This window comes from Podarcis cretensis (assembly GCF_951804945.1).
Source record: "Podarcis cretensis genome assembly, chromosome: 1".
Lineage (NCBI taxonomy): Eukaryota > Metazoa > Chordata > Lepidosauria > Squamata > Lacertidae > Podarcis > Podarcis cretensis.
The window spans coordinates 71,332,362-71,352,515 of NC_137170.1; the positions used below are offsets into that span (position 1 = coordinate 71,332,362).

Below are 20,154 nucleotides of genomic sequence, written 5' to 3' on the forward strand. Positions count from 1 at the left end.
CCCACTATAAAGCGGTACCTATTTATCTACTTGCACTTAAGGGTGCTTTCGAACTGCTAGGTGGACAGGAGCTGGGACCGAACGACGGGAGCTCACCCCGCTGCGGGGATTCGAACCGCCGACCTTCTGATCGGCAAGCCCTAGGCTCTGTGGTTTAACCCACAGGAGATAGGATAGCCATCTTCAAATATCTAAAGGGCTGCCACATGTTTTCTCTTGCTCTGGAGGGCAAGTCCTAGGCGCCACCCGCGTCCCCCCCAATGAGAACTAACTAACATTAATTCCAATCCTCTAAGTACAACTAACTCACTCTGGACCCAACCCTATTGGATTAAAGTGACTCACAGTGGAAGGACCCATCCTCAGTAATGGAACACATGCTTGGAATGTACAAGAACACAGCTTAAATCCCTACTTTCTCAAGTTTATAACAATCCAAGGATCCTTTTCTCTAGTTGAGAAAACTCTATTTAGCCTCAGTGTTGCCTCTGGTCAAAAACAGTTTGTAGGTTTCTGAAACAATATGAAGTCCTGCAAAACCCATTTACCAGAGATGAAAGTAGGATAAGTACATATAGCAGAAGTTGAAATTCCTTTTTCCAATTGCCTTTTAAAACCATCTTTCAGCTGTCTCCAGCCAGCTACTTTATAATTTCAATTTCACACATTTCTATGTGAATTTAAGCTTGTGCTTTGGACAGGAATGCTTTGGGGACTGACCAAGAAGGGGATTATAGTTAGTACATTGTTTTTCCTAGCTTAATTTGGGCATGCAGAAACATGTCTCTTAGAACAAGTGAAAGTATTAAAGTTATTAAGCACCTCTTAATATCCCTTTCCCGCACCATCAGACTACAAAGTTCTGGGATTAAGCGGCAGGGTTACAAACTCAGAGTATAATTTATATAACTGTATTAGAAATATCTATATATTTATTTGGATAATAAGTATAAAGGTAAAGGTAAAGGTACCCCTGCCCGTACGGGCCAGTCTTGACAGACTCTGGGGTTGTGCACCCATCTCACTTAAGAGGCCAGGGGCCAGCGCTGTCCGGAGACACTTCCGGGTCACGTGGCCAGCGTGACATCGCTGCTCTGGCGAGCCAGAGTCGCACACGGAAACGCCGTTTACCTTCCCGCTGGTAAGCGGTCCCTATTTATCTACTTGCACCCGGAGGTGCTTTCGAACTGCTAGGTTGGCAGGCGCTGGGACCGAGCAGCGGGAGCGCACCCCGCCGCAGGGATTCGAACCGCCGACCTTTCGATCGGCAAGTCCTAGGCGCTGAGGCTTTAACCCACAGCGCCACCTGCGTCCCTGCAATAAGTATATATGAGTATATATGAATTGAAATTGTTAACTGTTAACTGTCATAGTGAAATACTAAAGCCTAAAATAAATAATAATTAATAATGATAGAGTACTATTTCCAGGCAGTACTGGCACCTCTCATGTATAAATGACAGCCTTTACAATTCTAAATTTGGCTCAACAGAAACTACCCTGAGACCACTAAGAATTCTTTCCCATCAGCAATGATTTCTTATCACTGTTCTACAGAGGAATCAATTAGTGACTTAGATATAGGGAACTGGTCACAGAAAGAAAGGTTACTTGCATGAAAAGAAAATTCAGAAAAGAAAAGAAATTAATACATCCTTCAGCACTATTGATTAATACTTGATTTCACAGAACAAGCAAAGGATTAGATTTACATAGTGACTGAACTATTAAGAAGGGTAAAGTTGAGGGAAGAGCAGGTTCTTCTCCAGCTGCTTTAGACAAATTGAGTTGGCAGGGACCCCTTCACCACACTAAGGGACCTAACACATCTCATGGAAATATGAGCTTGTGTATGTGTTAGATTGTTTCATCATAGCATTTTATCTCTATCTGAACATGTTTCTCTCCCTTTCCAGAAGATAATGATAAAAACTTCTCCCTGGGGTTACAGACACTGAAATCTTTGAAGGTAAAACTCTGTTCCCCTCCCAACTTTTCGTATCCCCTATTTTCTTTTACTGAGGTGATCTTAACCTGTTGTCTAATTTGTTTTCTTATATTCCCTCTAATTTTAGTGTGTGATAAACCTTGAAAAGTATCACTTGATCTTGGGGAAGACAGACAGGGTAGAAATTCCTTTTGTCATTAATGCCTCTGCACACGAAGAGAAGTGAGTATTGAACTCTAAAGCTGCACAGATATATTTAGAGTGACAATATCCAGTCAAATCAGTGGCATAGTGAATATGTGGAGGAAATGGATCCTGACTAGGGATGGCATATAATTTGAGGGTTTCATGATAGTTTACCATGTGCTATCCAAAGTATGTTTAGTGCAGCACGAAAAAAGCTGCTGTAAGTAGAGAACTGAACAGTGAAACTGTCACATTATTGAACTCGCCCCTAGATGTGAGTGAAGAAGATATGAATATTTTTTAAGGTTTTTTTTAACACCAATCAGACTGAATATGGTTTAAAACATTGGTTCTGATTACCAAAGCCTATCATACAGGCAATGCGTATATTTTCTGCTTCATTTGGTGGGTTTGCACTGGGATATCCTGCTTTCAGTAAGTGCTTAGGACACACTCCTGCATTTTAGTCAGGGAATAGCATGGAAGTTTCCAAGAAAGGGAGACAGAAAGAGAAAATGAGACAATGGTATACCATTCAGCATTTTTAATGTTGATAGGGACCTTATTGCTCCTGGGCATGTATGCTAACTGTACCATGGGAGGTTTATTTCTGGAATTTTTTTCCCCCAAAGAGGTATAGTATTACAAAGGTGGTAAAATAGGCTCTTTTACACCAAGAATATAATAAATTAGGCTTTCAGTTGCCCCAAGTACATTTGTGCCCCCTTTCCCCAATTTAAGTGCTGATTAGGAGTTTGATAAATAATATATATAGGATCTATGAAATCAGAGGTTTTAGGTAAGGAAATATATTTTACACACAGTTATGAGGTGCCTTGCTTGCTAAACAGTTATTTTCTAGGGCACATCCTCATGGCAGCCACCTGCGCTCCTGGTTCAGAGCTGTAGGACACAGCTGGAAGCCTGGGAAGTGTCCCTGGAAAAGGCAGGTACCTTTTTCCTCCAGGATATCCTGTGCTGGCCATACAGGTGGCACAGCCCAGGCTGGTCTTATAGCCATCCCTGTCAGCAGAGTGGGCAGGCTGGGAAGCAGCATGGGTTGCACGCAGCCCCTGGTGCTTATGGAGTGTGGGGCTGAACGACTGCATGAGCACATCCAGCCCCCAAGTTAGCGCTATATGCATATGTATTTGCTATAATGAGATCGAGCTTGGCAAAAAACCAAAACAGAGGCAACTCTTTTGTCACACTGGTTTATGCTTCTCATTTCAGCACTTCTGAGGCCTGAAGAGAATGCACTGCTGGCTTCAGAGAATAAGGCTTTGTGGTTGAAAGGAGAGTCGGCAATACTGATAACCCCACCTTGCTAGACTGTAGCTAGCTTGTAGCTAAATGAAGGAAGGAGTCTAGGGCAACTTCAGGCATTCACTCACCATGCCAAGAGTGTGGACAGTGGACTTCTAAAAGCACATCTGAGTCCACTCTTAAAAATGATGTCCTCTTTATGGTCATCTAAATATGAAAATGTTTCTTTTACATCTTTTTTGTTATGAATGGATTATTGAAATGAATTGCCTCTTGTGAGACTGAAAAAGACAATTTTTATAACTTTTGAACTAATTGTATTTAGCTGCAATGAGAGGCTGTGAGAATCAGATTTTTAGAATTATTTTTAAACAGAGAATGATTAATAATTGGACATGATTGGGTTCAAACCAGAGCTTATTTACAATTAAATAAGTTCATCCAAATGCTCACGTAAGTTGAAGAGAATATATTTTTTTCAAGGGTACTGAAGGTGGTATGATGGAACTATTGTTGCTTGTATTATTAGATATTTTCCAAATTTCAATATCTCAGAAAATGTTGTTCTTAATTTCTCATTATGAAATATTGATGTCAACAGTAAGAAGGTGGAGCACAATTTAAATCTATATAATACTCAGCTTTTCATAATAGCATAAGTAACTGGATTTCCAGATTTTAAACAAATTATCTAGAACCACAGTGTAGCATACATAAGAATTTTAATGTCTACTTGTTCCGCATTAATATTTTAGTTTATTTTCTTCAAATTTTGTTGCATAATTTTCTCAGTTGTGATTGTTTTAAATTGCATCTGTGAGCCTTTTATTAGCCCATAACTCCTGGCAAAAATATATTATCAGTAGATATGGACAGACCTCTAAATAGTTACCAACATTTTGGCATAATAATTTTCATCACTCCTTAAGGCTGGTAATGAGATAATGTTGGAAAAAAAAACATTTCATTCTTGGTTTAAATATGTATTCATCATCTTAATGCCCAGATACTTGTTGCCTTTGTATCTCCAAGGCATTCTACAATATATATATTACTAGAATTTCAGGTGTATTTACCTTTATCTTGTAAGCAGCAAACTCACCAAATAATCTAAAAACATTGAGTTCTGGACTGATTCTTCAGCATGGTTATTGTTTTATAGTATAAAACCAGATTGAGAAATGAGAGAATGAGTGTACTGTATATAAAAATACACTGTGGGAAACAATGTTGCTATGGCAGCCCCTTCCATTTTCTCTAAAAAAAATGAATATCCGTGTCCTGTCATACTCCCTTTGGGGTCATTCTCACTAATGGCATGACTGCTTGATTCCCAAGAAGAGCAATTATCACTCAATATTATCCACCGAACAGGGAATTTTAACACTTACCACCAGAGACAATATTACAGTAATGATATATATTCAAGCAGGCTCTCCACTGTTCTAAACATCATATGATGAGCCACAGGGAAAGACAGAACCACTTCCTCCCTGCTCCTGGGACAGCACCTTGTTTCTTTTATTCCCTTAGAGCAGGGCAGTCCAACACATGGCCCAGGGGCCGTATGTGACCCTTGAGGCCTTTTTTGGCGGCTCTCAGCAATATTTGATGACCCGCCTCAGCCCTTGCGCTGCCCTTGCAAAGCTGGCTAAGCAAGGCACTGAGCTTGGGGAGAGAGGCATGAAGGCTCTCCCAGCCTCCTTCCCAAAGCCTAGGAGCTAGGAGGGCTCTAGGTACCTTTCATTTTTTATTTTTTTTTTATAATAATTTTTATTAATTTTCCACACATAAAATAAAGAACAGTGTAACACAATATAACTTCATACTCATCGGTTCATAGCCTTTTTTCTTTGACTTCCCCATACCTCCCCATCCCTGCATCCTTGTTTAAAAATTCTTTAGCAACCCTTAAGTCCATTGTCTTAGTTCCTTTTCGTAAATATTTCTTAAGTTTTTTTGTTTACTGCTGCAATTCTTTACTTCTTACCCCCTGACATCTTAACATTCCTCAATTTTACAGTTATTTTTAAGATATATTTTGAAATTCTTCCAGTCCTCTTCCACTGTCTCTTTCCCCTGGTCCCGGATTCTGCCCGTCATCTCAGCCAGTCCCATAAAGTCAATCACCTTTGTTTGCCATTCTTCCAGAGTCGGTAGTTCTTGCATCTTCCAATACTTTGCCAGTAGAATTCTTGCTGCTGTAGTGGCATACATAAAGAAAGTCCTATCCTTCCTTAACACCACTTGGCCCACCATACCCAAGAGGAAAGCCTCTGGTTTCTTAGGAAAAGTCCACTTAAGGACCTTCTTAATTTCATTATAGATCATTTCCCAGAAAGCTTTAACCTTTGGGCAGGTCCACCAAAGGTGGTAGAAAGTGCCTTCAGTCTCATTACATTTCCAACACTTATTATTAGGCAAATGATAAATTTTTGCTAGCTTGACTGGGGTCATGTACCACCGGTAGATCATTTTCATAATATTTTCTTTTAAAGCATTACATGCAGTAAATTTGATACCGGTGGTCCATAACTGTTCCCAGTCAGCAAACATAATATCATGACCTATATCTTGTGCCCATTTAATCATAGCTGATTTCACCGTTTCATCCTGTGTATTCCATTTTAACAGCAAGTTATACATTCTTGATAAATTCTTAGTATTGGGTTCCAACAATTCTGTTTCTAATTTTGACTTCTCTTTCTGAAATCCTATTTTCCTGTCCTGTTTAAACGTCTCATTTATCTGATGGTAATGCAACCAATCTCGAACCTTAGGTTTTAGTTTCTCATAACTCTGAAGTTTCACCCTTTCACCATCGTATTCTATAATCTCATGATATTTTGGCCATTTAGAATCCATGTTAAGCTTTTTTACTTCCCTAGCTTCCATTGGTGACACCCACCTAGGGGTTTTACTTTCCAACAAATCTTTGTATCTAGTCCAAACGTTATACAATGCTTTCCTTACAATATGGTTTTTAAAACTTTTATACACCTTTACCTTGTCGTACCATAAATATGCATGCCAACCAAAACTATTGTCATACCCTTCCAGATCCAAAATGTCAGTATTCTCAAGAAGTAGCCAGTGTTTCAACCAGCAAAAAGCTGCTGATTCATAGTAGAGTCTTAAGTCCGGCAGGGCAAACCCCCCTCTATCCTTTGCATCAGTTAAAATCTTAAATTTAATTCTGGGCTTTTTGCCCTGCCAGACAAATTTTGATATGTCTTTCTGCCACTTCTTGAAACAGTCCATCTTGTCCACAATCTGCAGCGTCTGGAATAAAAACAGCATTCTAGGCAATACATTCATCTTAATAGTAGCGATTCGGCCTAACAAGGAAAGTTTCAGCCTTGACCATATTTCCAGATCCTTTTTAACTTCTGACCAACATTTTTCATAATTATCCTTAAATAAATTCACATTCTTAGATGTTAAGTTTACCCCCAGGTATTTTACCCTTTTTATTATTTCCAAGCCTGTTTCATTCTGAAAACTCTCTCTTTCTTCCATTGTTAAATTTTTTTCCAACACTTTCGTTTTTTGTCTGTTCAATTTAAAACCTGCTACTCGACCAAATATTTCAATTAGTTCTAATACTCTTTTAGTACTAGTGTCTGGCTGTTGCAAGGTCAATACTAGATCATCTGCAAATGCTCTTAATTTATAATGTCTAACTCCGACCTGAACTCCTTTAACCAACTGGTCCTTTCTGATCATGTTTAACAAAACCTCCAGGACTGATATAAAAAGTAAAGGGGATATTGGGCAACCCTGTCGTGTACCTTTTTCTATAGGTATTTCTTCTGTTACCACATTATTTACAATTAATTTGGCTTTTTGTTGAGAATATATCGCACCTATACCGTTTTCAAAACCTTGGCCTACCCCCATCCCTTGGAGATTCTTTTTCATAAAAGTCCAACAAATGTTGTCAAAGGCTTTCTCCGCATCCACAAAAATCAAAACTGCTTTCCTATTAATGTCAACGTCCAGCAGCTCCAATATATCTATAATATTTCTCACATTGTCTGACATATGTCTACCTGGGAGAAAGCCTGTTTGGTCCTTATGAATCTCTTCTGCCAGAACTCTCTTTAATCTTTTTGCCAAAATGTCTGCAAAAATTTTGTAATCCACATTAAGCAAAGATATAGGGCGGTAGTTTTTAACCTGGTTCTTTTCAGTCTCTGTTTTCGGTATAAGTGAGATGAAAGCCTCTTTCCACGATTCAGGTGCCTTTTTCCCCTTCAAAATTTCATTGCAAACTTCCTTTAATGGTTGTATCAGCCATTCTTTCAGCATTTTGTAGTATTTGGCCGTCAGGCCATCTGGTCCTGGTGATTTTCCCAATTTCATATTTTGAATGGCACCCTCTATTTCTTGTTCTGTTATTTCCTCGTTTAAGATCCTTTTACTTTGTTCTGAGATTTTTGGTAAACCGTATTTTCTGATGAATTCTTCTATTTCTTGCTCGTTGGTTGGCCCTTGTGCATACAATTTCTTAAAAAAGCTTTGAAAACAATTGTTGATCTCGTTGGGTTTGTGGATAATCTTTCCATCCATTTCTAAACTTGTTACCGTATTCATTTTCTGCCTTTTTTTCAATTGCCATGACAGAAGTTTCCCACATTTATCCGCTGATTCAAAAGTTCTTTGTCTCATTTGCTTTATCTTCCATTCTATTTGTTGGTTCATGAGCTCCATGTATTGCATCTGATGAAACTTTATTTCTCTCAAAATCTCATGGGACTTTGGTTTGGACCTCAACTTCTTCTCTCCTTCTTTTATTTTTTCTAAAATTTTTTCCTTCTTTTCATTTTGTTGCTTCCTCTTAATAGAATTTTGTTGAATTAGGAAACCTCGCATCACGGCTTTGCTTGCGTCCCAAATTATTCTTTTTTCCACATCTGTTTTCCTGTTAATCTCAAAGTAATCTTTTAGTGTTTTAAGGGCCTTCTTATGGATCTCTTCATCCTTGAATAGGGTGTCATTCATTCTCCATCTAAAGGAACCAGTTGTTGTTAGTTTCATCTCCATCTTAACCGCATTATGGTCGGAGCACGTTTTTGGGCATATTTCTACTTTTTTTGTTCTTGACGCCAGACTGCTAGAAATCCAAATTTGGTCTATTCTTGTCCATGTCATTTTTGCTTCTGAGAAGAAAGTTCCCTCTCTCTCTAAAGGATTCTTTGTTCTCCAGATATCAATCAAGTCCATTGTTTCAGTCATTTCAAAAAAGATCTTTGGTAGTCTCCCTTCTTTCGAGATCACTTGTCTCTGTGCTTTATCCATGTTTGTTGAGACAACTCCATTCATATCTCCCATCATTAGGATTTTATAATCTAAAAAGTCAACTAATGTCTCATGCAACTTCCTAAAGAATTCAGCCTTCCCTTCATTTGGGGCATAAACTCCCACAATTAATATCTTTTCTCCTTGAATTTGTATTTCAATTGCCAGGTATCTTCCTTGTTCATCTTTGAATATCAATTTTGGAGCCAACTTTTCCTTTGCATAGATCACCACACCTCTTTTCTTTACTTTATCTGATGAGATAAATTCTTGACCGAGTCTCTTATTTATCAGTAATTTCCTATGTATCCTGGCAATATGGGTTTCTTGCAAACATATTATGTCTAATTGTTCTTTCTTCAAAATGTGAAAAACCTGTCTTCTTTTCCAAGGAAGGTTCAAACCGTTACAGTTCCAGCTAAGGAGTTGCAGAGACATTTTGTATTTAGGTAGCTGTTCCTCCAACTGCTCCAAGCTTCTGCTCTTCCTCCGATGGTGGTAGTGGAAGTCCAAATGACAAATTTGCTATATCAGGTGGTTCCCTCTCCTCCACGGTTCCTTTCTGCAGATCCTCTAGGTACTTCTCCAAAAATTGTTCTTTGTCCTGAATTGTTTTTATTTTAATCTTCCTTCCTTTGAAGTTAAAGGACAGTCCTTGTGGAAACTCCCATCTGAATGGTATAGTGTTTTTCTTCAGCAGGTCTACTAAACTTTTGTAATATGTTCTCACCTCTAAAATGTATTTAGGAATGTCCTTAAAAATCTGTATCTGACAATTTTGGATCACCAATGCCTTTTGATAATGCAAATTCAATATTCTGTCTCTTTCTTCTTTTGATCTCAGTGTAATTAAACAGTCCCTTGGTTTTTTATCCTGCCTTCTACCCAATCGAAAGGCTGATATTATCTCAAGTTCCTCATCTTCCTCCCATTCCTCCTGCCAAAAAGTTATGATGTTCTCTGTAAGAAATTTCACAAGGTTGTCCCCTTCCCCTTCAGGCACCAATCTAAATTTTAAATTCTTCTCTTTACGTTGAAGTTCCAGTAAGGAGAGGGCTGCATCATGCTCATTCACTTTTTTAATAATAGGCCCAAATTTTTCCCTTGTCTCTTCTGCCGTTGTTTTTGCACTTTCTGCAATCTTTCGTGTTTCTGAACTTTCCTGAATTAATCTATTTATAGAATCTGTGTTCGATGTAACACTAGCTGTATTCACATCCAACCTTGTTGTCAACTCTGTTAATTTTTTAGAATTCTCTGTCGATAGTTTTGTCAATGCTTCCAGGGATTGATTTATTTTAAGTAGTGCCTGAGTCATAGGACCCATAGAAGCTGCTGTTTTTTCCTGCACAGCTGCAGTTCCTGATATAGAGGCCCTTTTCTTGTGAGATTGTTTTGCTTTCTGCCTTGTTACTATCTCATCTGTAGGGGCACTCATATCCTCAAGGTCGTTTTCACAGAGTTGATTCCCAGGTGGAAAATCCCACTGTTACTTTTTCAAGTGCAACAATTTCACATAGAACCCTCTAGAGGGAGCATTCAATTGTATCCAAATGGCAGAGATAAAAGAAAACAAAGAGGCAAGGAAGTATAACAGTAGCCAGAAATTTTCCAATATCCAAATTGTAAAGTCTCTATTTTCTATGTGGCCAAAATGCAACAAAGTACGTCTAAGGTCCGGTAACTTTGTTACAAACAAGTCCCCACTTCTCAAAGTTTGACAGTTCACGTCCCGGTGTCTTGTTTGGGCAGCCCGACCCCAGGGGGTTTGACAATGGAAGGTCTTAATTTTCCATTAATTTTCCAGCAGGTTAACAACGTTCCAATCCCTTCCCCCCTTCTCCTGCCAATCTGGGGGGAGGTTTTAAGTCCGATGTCAGTTTGACAGCTTAAAAAAATTAGAAAGATTCCCTTTAAGTGCAGCTTGATTTTCGTTGCTTTATCTCTTCTGCAGTTCCGGGGAGGCAGACTTCCTTAATTTTTGCCTTTCCCGTTTTCAGCCGAATTTTTTTTTTTTTTCTAATGTCCCGTTACTTTTTCAATCTTACTCACGGGTGTTGTAATCAAATTCCAATTGCAGGAAGGAATCGGCGCTCTCCGCTCATGGCGACGCGGCTTCACTCCGCTAGCTGGGTGACGACTCTCAGCACCGCGCTTACCCCGATGCCGCTCAGAAGCCTTTAAAAAGGCTCCCTCACAGTGCCGGGGGGCGCAAAAGGTGCCCACCGAATCTCCTTTGTTCACAGGCTCCGCGCCTGTGATTTTAGGGGTCCCCCGCTTGCCGTAGCGGGTAAGACCCGAACTAACGAAGCAGTCCTGCCTCGGAGCTCGAGGCTCGGACCGCCATTAAGCGCTGGCGCCGACCGGAAGCCGCTCTAGGTACCTTTCAGAGCCTCATGGTGCCTCCCCAAAGTCCACCTCACTTAGCCAGCTTTGGGAAAGCAGTGTGAGGGCTGGGGGAGCCTCAGATTTTGGCCAGGCTCCCCCTCCCTGCACATGCGTGACAAGGCAGTGTGCAACCCATGGGCTCCATGTTGAATCACTCTTGCAGCCCACTTGGAATGAAAAGTTGGACTACTTGGCCTTAGAGTCTCATAAGCCAATAATGCTGTATGCTATGGCACACTCTTCAGCGAACTATCTGGTTTTCTTCATTAGGCTGATAATACCACAGACAATTCCTGTCCTATAACTTCTTGGCACTGCTTTCTATAATGGTCTTGAGCTTTTTGCTACCAGCAATAGGTATTCTTCAATTGGTTCTGGGTGATACGTTTAGTTGTGCAAATTTACTCAAAAATAAGTGTGTTGTGGCCGCAGTGTGGATTAACAACATGTGTAGCACATAATTGTCTGATTGTTTCAACATGCAGTTCAACTTGCACTAGCAGCTACGTTACAAATGTGTTGAGCTGCAAACTGAAGTGTGCTCAAGCGACCGTAAAACTTATATAGTATGTGCTCAAGTCTGCATATATCTGCTTAACCCATATTCACAACAGGCTAGGGTGGTCATACTTGTGCACCAATCCATATAAACAAAAATAGCAAACAATATATACAGGAAAATGATCTTACACACATGCACTCTCTTCCTTCCTGAGAGCATGGGGAGCTGTTTTGTATATAGACATCCCTCTCCCCTGCTCCTTGTTCAAGCTATTTTCTCTAAGCTTCTGTCTATAGTACACCTCAAGCCACCATACCAAGCTCCCATATATGGAGCTGTATGGTTAGCTATACGACTATATGATTAGCATCACAGATGTGCTTCTAATTACACCAGTTAATTAAATGCTTTGCAGGAAAGAAGCTTTGGTAGACTTGGGTGTGGGTGGGTGTTGTCAAACCAACAGGATGCAATACACACTTTAGACACAACAGATCCCTTTTAAAACTTATCTAGTAGACTTTGTACTGAATATGCACTTACATTTTGAAGAACCCTAATTAAATTCAATGGAAATAAGTACTGGCATTGAATAAAAAGGGGTAGAGAACCAACACTTTTAGGCTAGCGTTAGTTTTCAATATTTGATCTGGTTTGGTCATTCTGGCAGTGACCACAAAGAATATGCAATGGCTACAACATCTTTAGCACTCCCAAACTAGTATATATATTTTAATAATTTGTGGTTTGGCTTTTTGCAATGGGTTTGATAACATCCATGTACAGCGCTGGTGTTGCTCACAGATTTGAAGTATAAGTGTTTGGATATATTTTTATCTTTCTGTGCATCATTGCCCTCAATACTTATATATCTATATTTACAAAACAAAACTTATGTGTTTGCGAGATGAACTGCACTGTGTGTATACCTGCCAACATGTAGTTGAAAAATAAAATATATTTGTCTATGCTACTTATGTGGCATTTGGCTACTTTAGTGTTTATTACTGTGATGATTATGAAAATAAATAAAATGTAAAACTTCTATTAAGGTGTTTTAATTTCTGCTTTATCTTCTCTCATGGTATGTTTTGCCAAATACACACCCTGATCCAGAACCCTCGGTGCTTTCTGGTGCAAATATGGTAGGCCTTGTGTCCTACATTACTAAGGGCAGTCCTAGATTAGTAGCAGTAGTAGTATTTCAATACCATCCTTCATCCAAGAAACACAGGGCAGTTTACAATATAAAAAGACAAAAATTCATACCATAGTATATCTGAATGGCAGTCTGGTCTGAGCCCAGTTAAAAGATAAAGAACCATAACAAGGGAAAGCTGTAGCCTTTAAGTTGCTCTTTAACTTTTAGCACCTAGGAAGCAGACTGAACAGCTAACCTGCTCACATCTTCCCCACTATGGTGAAATGTATTGCATTTCTATTTAAATTTTAGTAATTATTTTCAAATTTAAATATATACAAATAAATTAGCATATGTAAAATTTATATTAATCTGCATCATCTTTTGTTCTCTCTTTTTTCTTTTTGGTAAAGCCACCCTAAAATATGGAGCTGCTGTGTAAAGGGTGGCTCTGACTGAGATCAAGTTCTGCAAGTGCAAGTGCAGGGGCTTCTCATTCTTCTAGAACAGATTGCACCCAGTATAGCAGAATGTATAGTAGAGAAAAGTGAATGGGAAATGTATGTGTGTGGAGGGGGGTCCAAAAAGTCACTGGAGGGGAAAAAGCAAGTAACAGAAATTATTAGTGCCCCAACAGCACTAATAAAGGTATTTGGATCCCCTCTGGTTACATCTGGCCGACAACATGTGACCCCATTGTTAAAGCATTTGAACTGGCTGCTCATCTACTACCAAGTCAGGTTCCTGGTCCTTGTATTAATTTTCAAAGGTCCAGACAACTTCAGTCTAGGGTACTGCAAGGGCTGCCTGAAACCTTATATTCCAGCTCAACCACTGAAATAATCTGCTGGAGCATTATTGGCCGTTTCCTGAGTTGGCAAGGCTCATTTAACAAGGAACCAAGCTTTTAGGGTCATCAGTCCAGGATTGTGAAATACTCTTCCCACTGAGATTCAGAAGGCATCTTCTATTTCAGCTTTCAAATGGCCACTGAAAACTTTTCTATTCCATCAAGCCTATGCAGGCAATAAATAATACATATTTCTTATAAACAAGTTTCTGGCCTCATGCTGTGGGACCACCAACTCTCAATCATGAAAACCAGACCACAAACATAGAGCAGAGCAAAATACCCAGAGACTCAATCAGGTTATTCGAGGTGCATGATGCAAGGGGAAAGCAAATGCTATTACTGGGCATTTATATTGAATGTTAGTATTCTAATGTTATTTATTTCTTTTATATACTTAAAAGCGATTTTATCCCACACTTCATCCCAGTAATGATAGGCTACAACCACATATGCTGCTGCTGCTGTTAATAACTAGCAATTCATCTCCTGGTCATTATATATCAGAACATAGTTATCTTTCTATATGAAACATTTTGATGCTGAGTTCCGGGAGACAAATGAGGGGAACTTTTGCAGACTTCTTTCCTACCTAATTACGCTCTCAGGGGAGCACGTTGTCCTGGCTTTTATTTATGGCATTGGTATACTAATGGATCTCAGATATTTGAACATAGCAAGGGCACCTTATTTCATGTTTTTGTCAACATCTAATTGGCTGCCTTATTTTAAAAGGCATCATGATGAAAGCAGAATGTACATTGCCTGTGTTCTTCTGTCTTTCTTCTTCTGCGTAATGAGTGGTGCATTGGCCTTTCATCAGCATGCAAGTCTACTGCCATTTCACAATCCACTTTTTCCATACTGAGGAGATATTCTACATTTAGGGTCGGGCTTTTTTTAATGGGTATTCAGCACATTGACAATGCTTTCACATTGATTCTCTCACATGATACAGTCAGTTATATTTGTGCCTTTACAGGATCTAGGCTTAATTGCTACAAATGAAAGTCTTTGCTGGACTTGCTTTACTGAGAGAACAATTCAAGCAAAACTGAATTTTAGTGGCTTAATTCCAGGCCAGTCGATACTGAATATGACAAAGTCACGGCACAATGCCTCACAACCAAGTAGATACTATAGTAGTCTTACATTTACTTCAGAAAGAAGTTGGTCAATACTTTTCCAGTCAACAAACACCACCTTTTAGATATTCTGACAACTCAAGTTCCAAGAATGAGACAGCTGTAGCCATATCACATACACCTGGTTCTTATGTCTCAAGTTAGCCAACCAGGTTTAAGTTTATTTAATTCTTGGGGGGGGGGGGAGGGAATACAGATCTGTCTAAGGTTATTGCTAGGCATTTAAAGGACTCAGGGCACAGGGTACAAATCTGCATACAGTAAGCCTGCAACTTATGCAAGGGTTATGTTCTGGGGATCACGCCTGAAGCCAACACTGCATATAGACAAAACCCAATGGGTTCAATGGCAGGTGGGATTGCCAAAGTCATTTCCCCCAGAAACCCACCCCTTTTCTAGCCCTTAATTATTATTGTTTTAAATTTGCCATGCATATATAGTTGTATGCGCACAAGTTAAATGTGCTTAAGTTGTGGGCTTACAGTACATTAATTCATACGAACATTTAGACTGACTTTTAGAGGAGGGAAGGCAACCCTTGCTCTCATTCATAGGACTCACTCTGAACCCTGAAGGAGCAGCAGGATTTTTACACCCAGTATACTGTATGTAGATTGGGTCCTCCACCCACGATATATTAGCAAGAACTGCTGCTTGTGTACATGTTAAAACTAAAACAAGTCATGTCTAATCTTACATGATTCCTCTCACACACATATACTTCTCTGCCCTCCCCCCAACCTGCTTAGTGCATGTTCTAACAAGTCCCCTGTTATCAGTTAGTACCATCCAAACATGATATCCAGCAACCATAAAATCAACAAAAGCTCCCTTCAGTCATTCTACTCATAAAGCCAACACGTGAATGTAGAGAGCTCTGTCCCATCACCATCTTGTTCCCTGCACAATTTAGAACCTTGAAAGATCAGAGTTCTGAATCATCCAAAGGTCTCCATCAGTAGGCCTGGGTGACGTACTGGTACATTGTGCAAAAATGGTTTTACGTCCAGATCATGATAACAGTTTCAAAATTCCTGATCTCACAATATATCACCCCTGGCTACTTATCTGCATAAAGGCTTGACAGGCAGCTTTACTGAAGAGCTTCCAGTCCTAGGTACTGCCTCAGGCAGTGCCTTTATTGAGTTTACAGGACCAGCCTTGGGAATAATGAGCACCTTTCACTAACTTCAGTGCAACTGTTCTTGACTTGGAGTAAAGGGTAAGTTTGCTATATTTAACTTAAGATTATGCTCCTGTCTCTCATTGTGGGTGGCGTGAAAGTCCATAACACTAATAAATCATCTGGATAAGACAGAAGCCACTCTATTAACAAGACTCAAAATGGAGATCTTTTGGGGAAAGAGGGCTCCCCCCCAGAGATTTCTGGTTTAACACAACATGTTTAACACAACATGGACTGGGGTCCATGAGCAGTGTCTGTGTCACCTAGCAACCAATGTTTCTACCAAGTCCATGTGTCCATTTGAAAAAAGAACCAGGCTTCTTTGTCATAAGAGGAAGCATTCTTTTCACAGGGCTTTGCAGGTTATTTCAGGCTGGCGTGCTGGGAAAGTGGTGCCTCTATTTTGAAACCCAATTACAGGAAACACTGTCAGATAACTGCTCTATTAGAAAATCTTTGTGAGAGACCCTGTCCCTCCACTACAGGAGCACATGATAATAGCTCCTTCAGAAGCCTCTCTGCTCAACTCCAACCAACATTGTCAGTAGAAATGCAATTTTTATGTGGACGAAAGGAAGGCAGGGTTACATTAGAGCCCTGCTGGATCAGACACAGTGCCCATCTACTCCAGCATCCCCATTAAAATTTGGATTTCCCCTTTCTGAACCTTTTCCAGCTGCTTTTTAAGGAGCAGCAACAAGAACTGTTGCATTTAATAGCAATGTAGTCACCGTCCCCAGTTGGTTCAACAATAAATTCATCTTGTTCCTAGTCCTGGACATCACTTAAGATTAAGTCCAGCTTTGCTGCCCTCTAGCTGGTTCTGTGACAGTTGGAAGGTCATGCTCCAAGTTTGCTTTCTGGGAAGGAAGTTTGGAAGCCTACACAAGCACATTTGTCAAAAGAACTTTTATTATAAATGAGGGAAGGAACGAATCTTTTCTCTAGCATACAATACAAGACTGTATCCTTTCCTATACAATAAACTAACACCACTGTTTTTTTTAATAATATGATCATGAGACATCCAGAAATTAGAAAACAATGTAGCTAGATAAGAACATTAATCATTCCCAAATTATAATATTGATTGTCCTTGAATCTTCTGGCCACACTTGCCATCCTCTCCTGTCACACCAGTGTGGTGCTCTACAATCTTTGAGAACTAGTGAGTATGGGCTTACCTTTTACTTATACAATAGGCTCCCTTGGTAAGGGTAAAGGGACCCCTGACGTTAGGTCCAGTCACAGACAACTCTGGGGTTGCAACGCTCATCTTGCTTTACTGGCCGAGGGAGCCGGCATACAGCTTCCAGGTCATGTGGCCAGCATGACTAAGTTGCTTCTGATGAACCAGAGCAGTGCACGGAAATGCCATTTACCTTCCCGCCAGAGCGGTACCTATTTATCTACTTGCACTTTGTGCTTTCGAACTGCTAAGTTGGCAGAAGCAGGGAGCGAGCAATGGGAGCTCACCCTGTCGTGGGGATTCGAACCACCAACCTTCTGATCAGCAAGCTCAAGAGGCTCAGTGGTTTAACTCACAGTGCCACCCACGTCCCTTGCTCCCTTGGTAAGTTACCTTAATTTATAGCCCTGTCTAGCTTTCCTCAGCTGCTACTTCAATTAGATCAGGTGGTGGTCCTTTGAAAAACACAAGGAAGTGTGGCTCAGCTACTGGGCTGAGTTTGTACTCAGTTCCACTGAGCAGAACTCTGAATGGAAAACGTAGGTCAGTTTAGCTCCCTAGCAATGGGAATGTTTGTCTGGGGAATGGACAATGGCTGGATTAAACAGGGATTAAAGGGAGGCTTTGGGTAGATGAAATGTAAATTGGGAGTTTAAAAAATATTCTAGATTTTAACTGATTTTGAAACAGAACCAAAATCAGAGTTTTTAACTTGGGGTGAGACCTATCCTTACTCTTTGGTTGATAAGTTTAACCAAAGCTTACACGAGCTTGAAATGAAGTTTTTTGCAAGTGTAAATTTACCCTCTAGTTTTAAGTCGTAATTCATACTCTAGTTTTGAACTTTTTTTCAAAGTGAACTGAATGCTGTTTATTAAGTTGAACTAATTTTTAATTAATGCTTAAATGTCTGACTTGGACTGAGACCTACCCTTATGTTTTGCCCATTATTATATAAATTTCTGGTTGCTGTTTACTGCAGCCTCTCAAGTCTGCCCTGCACTGGAATTTAGTTCCTAGCTCACAATGCCTCTGCTGTACCCTATTTTAGCAGATGAAATAAATAAATACATAAATACATAAATAGAATGAATGAATGAACACACTTACCTTCTTGAATGACTTGCTTGTTAATTTAATGCTCTGTCACTGGGGCTTAGATGCTTCATCAGCTGGGGCTCCTTTCTTGCTCACAGAAGTTTTAGTTTACTCCTTGGAATAGAGATAATTATCCATTTTTCAACATAAAATGACCTATAGACATATCAGCTAATTAATCTGGCATTTGCAATATCAACTTCATTATTTTTTCATAGCAGTTTTGTGCACACTGAGCTAAAGAACTGTTGCAAAGGAAGCTTGGGAACTCTGTTGTAGCCTGCCGGCTTCTCTCTGCAAGATAAGGTCATAAGTTGTTTGCAATTGTCCCATTCTGTGAGTTCCAATTAGAGTTAATTACAAACTTGAGGAGCCCTGTGGCATTTTAAAATGAGGCTTCATGAAGATCTTGCAGCCCATGGTATGAGCTGATACAGTACAGGTCAATATTCACGCAGCACAATCCTATGTACGGTATCTTTACTTGGAAGCAAGCCCACTGTCCTCAGTGGTGCATATGCTCAGATCTGCGTGCAGTGGGTTACAATCTAAGTCAGCCATGAGAGAGGACCTTGTTTTGTTGAGCCACATGGAAAAAAAGGATGAGGTCTAAACTGACAGCTATAATTAGAGAACCACGTGTCAACAGAAAAGAAAAGAAATAAAACTGCAAAAATAAATAAATAATACAAATGAGGGGGGGAAAATGAGTAGAATGACTTGGTCATCAAGGCAACAATAATTGAGGCCAGCTATAAGCATTCACGGGACGCAGGTGGCGCTGTGGGTTAAAGCCTCAGCGCCTAGGGCTTGCCGATCGAAAGGTCGGCGGTTCGAATCCCTGCGGCGGGGTGCGCTCCCGCTGCTCGGTCCCAGCGCCTGCCAACCTAGCAGTTCGAAAGCACCTCCGGGTGCAAGTAGATAAATAGGGACCGCTTACCAGCGGGAAGGTAAACGGCGTTTCCGTGTGCGACTCTGGCTCGCCAGAGCAGCGATGTCACGCTGGCCACGTGACCCGGAAGTGTCTCCGGACAGCGCTGGCCCCTGGCCTCTTAAGTGAGATGGGCGCACAACCCCAGAGTCTGTCAAGACTGGCCCGTACGGGCAGGGGTACCTTTACCTTTACCTATAAGCATTCACACATTTCTGAATTCTTATGAAATAGTTTCCCTAAGCAGTATGACATTCCAGGGGCAGAATTCCAGGCTTCATCTCCTTTTAAAGTAGGTAAATATCACTTACGGACACACCGTTAAGGCCATATTCATGGAAGACAATCTTACTTGGCTATGAGTGATCACCAAAGAAAAAGAAAGTAAATACCACTGGAGACCTATGGTGTTTTGTAATATTTGATTTTACTTACAAGCTGAGCACTGGATGAGATACACAGCATAGAACTCCTGAAAACAGCAGTTACACTGCCCTGCATCAGATCTCCAGAGGCAGTCTAGCATTCTGAGATGCTTTTAAACTTCCAGAGCTCAAAACTCACTTTCATTCTCAAGCTGCAGTTTCTGTCTCACTATCCCAAAACCCTTTTCTGTTGTTCTGTTAAAACTCACCAGATCTTGTTTATATAATCCACTGTAGGTGGGGGATGAGATGTGCCACTACTCCTAAACTCTAATGGATTTTCCTATTCAAAACACTCAAGGAAGACCTACCTATTTCCTAACCATCTTGAGCCATTTGCCTGTAAATTTCCCTAACAAAAGATGAGGCTGCAGTGTTTGGCTATAGCTTCATTAACAAAACCCTACAAAAGGACTTCAAAACTTTGGATGTTTTGTACATCCCACCATGTTGGATTTCTGGGTGATACCTATGAGCCACAGTTTGACTATCAATTACTCAGTTTGGGAGGTGTAATGCACAGTTCTCATTACAAAACCCTACAAAACAACTACAAAACTTGGGCATCAGTTTGAAGTGAATCAGACAACGTTGGATT

The 20,154-nt window shown here is 40.2% G+C and overlaps 1 protein-coding gene and 1 long non-coding RNA gene across 9 annotated transcripts in view; one reads left to right on the forward strand and one right to left on the reverse strand.

Moving 5' to 3' along the window:
• Positions 1–12,636, forward strand: part of NRIP3 (nuclear receptor interacting protein 3) — a 34,962-nt gene extending 22,326 nt beyond the window's left edge. The window contains exons 5-9 of one of the 3 annotated variants that reach the window (XM_079966903.1): positions 1,917–1,969; positions 2,076–2,170; positions 2,997–3,080; positions 3,368–5,136; positions 11,081–12,636. In XM_079966903.1, the coding sequence (XP_079823029.1) occupies positions 1,917–1,969; positions 2,076–2,170; positions 2,997–3,080; positions 3,368–3,383 (248 nt within the window). In that variant the 3' untranslated portion in view covers positions 3,384–5,136; positions 11,081–12,636. The other 2 variants (XM_079966904.1, XM_079966902.1) reach the window with 2 other exon arrangements.
• LOC307210855 overlaps positions 1–20,154 on the reverse strand; it is a 58,892-nt gene that overhangs the window by 32,823 nt on the left and 5,915 nt on the right. For 4 of the 6 annotated variants that reach the window (XR_013836173.1, XR_013836174.1, XR_013836176.1 and 1 more), the window contains one exon: positions 18,213–18,356. This is a non-coding gene — a long non-coding RNA (uncharacterized lncRNA). The remainder of the gene's footprint in view (positions 1–18,212; positions 18,357–20,154) is intronic. The other 2 variants (XR_013836175.1, XR_013836177.1) reach the window with 1 other exon arrangement.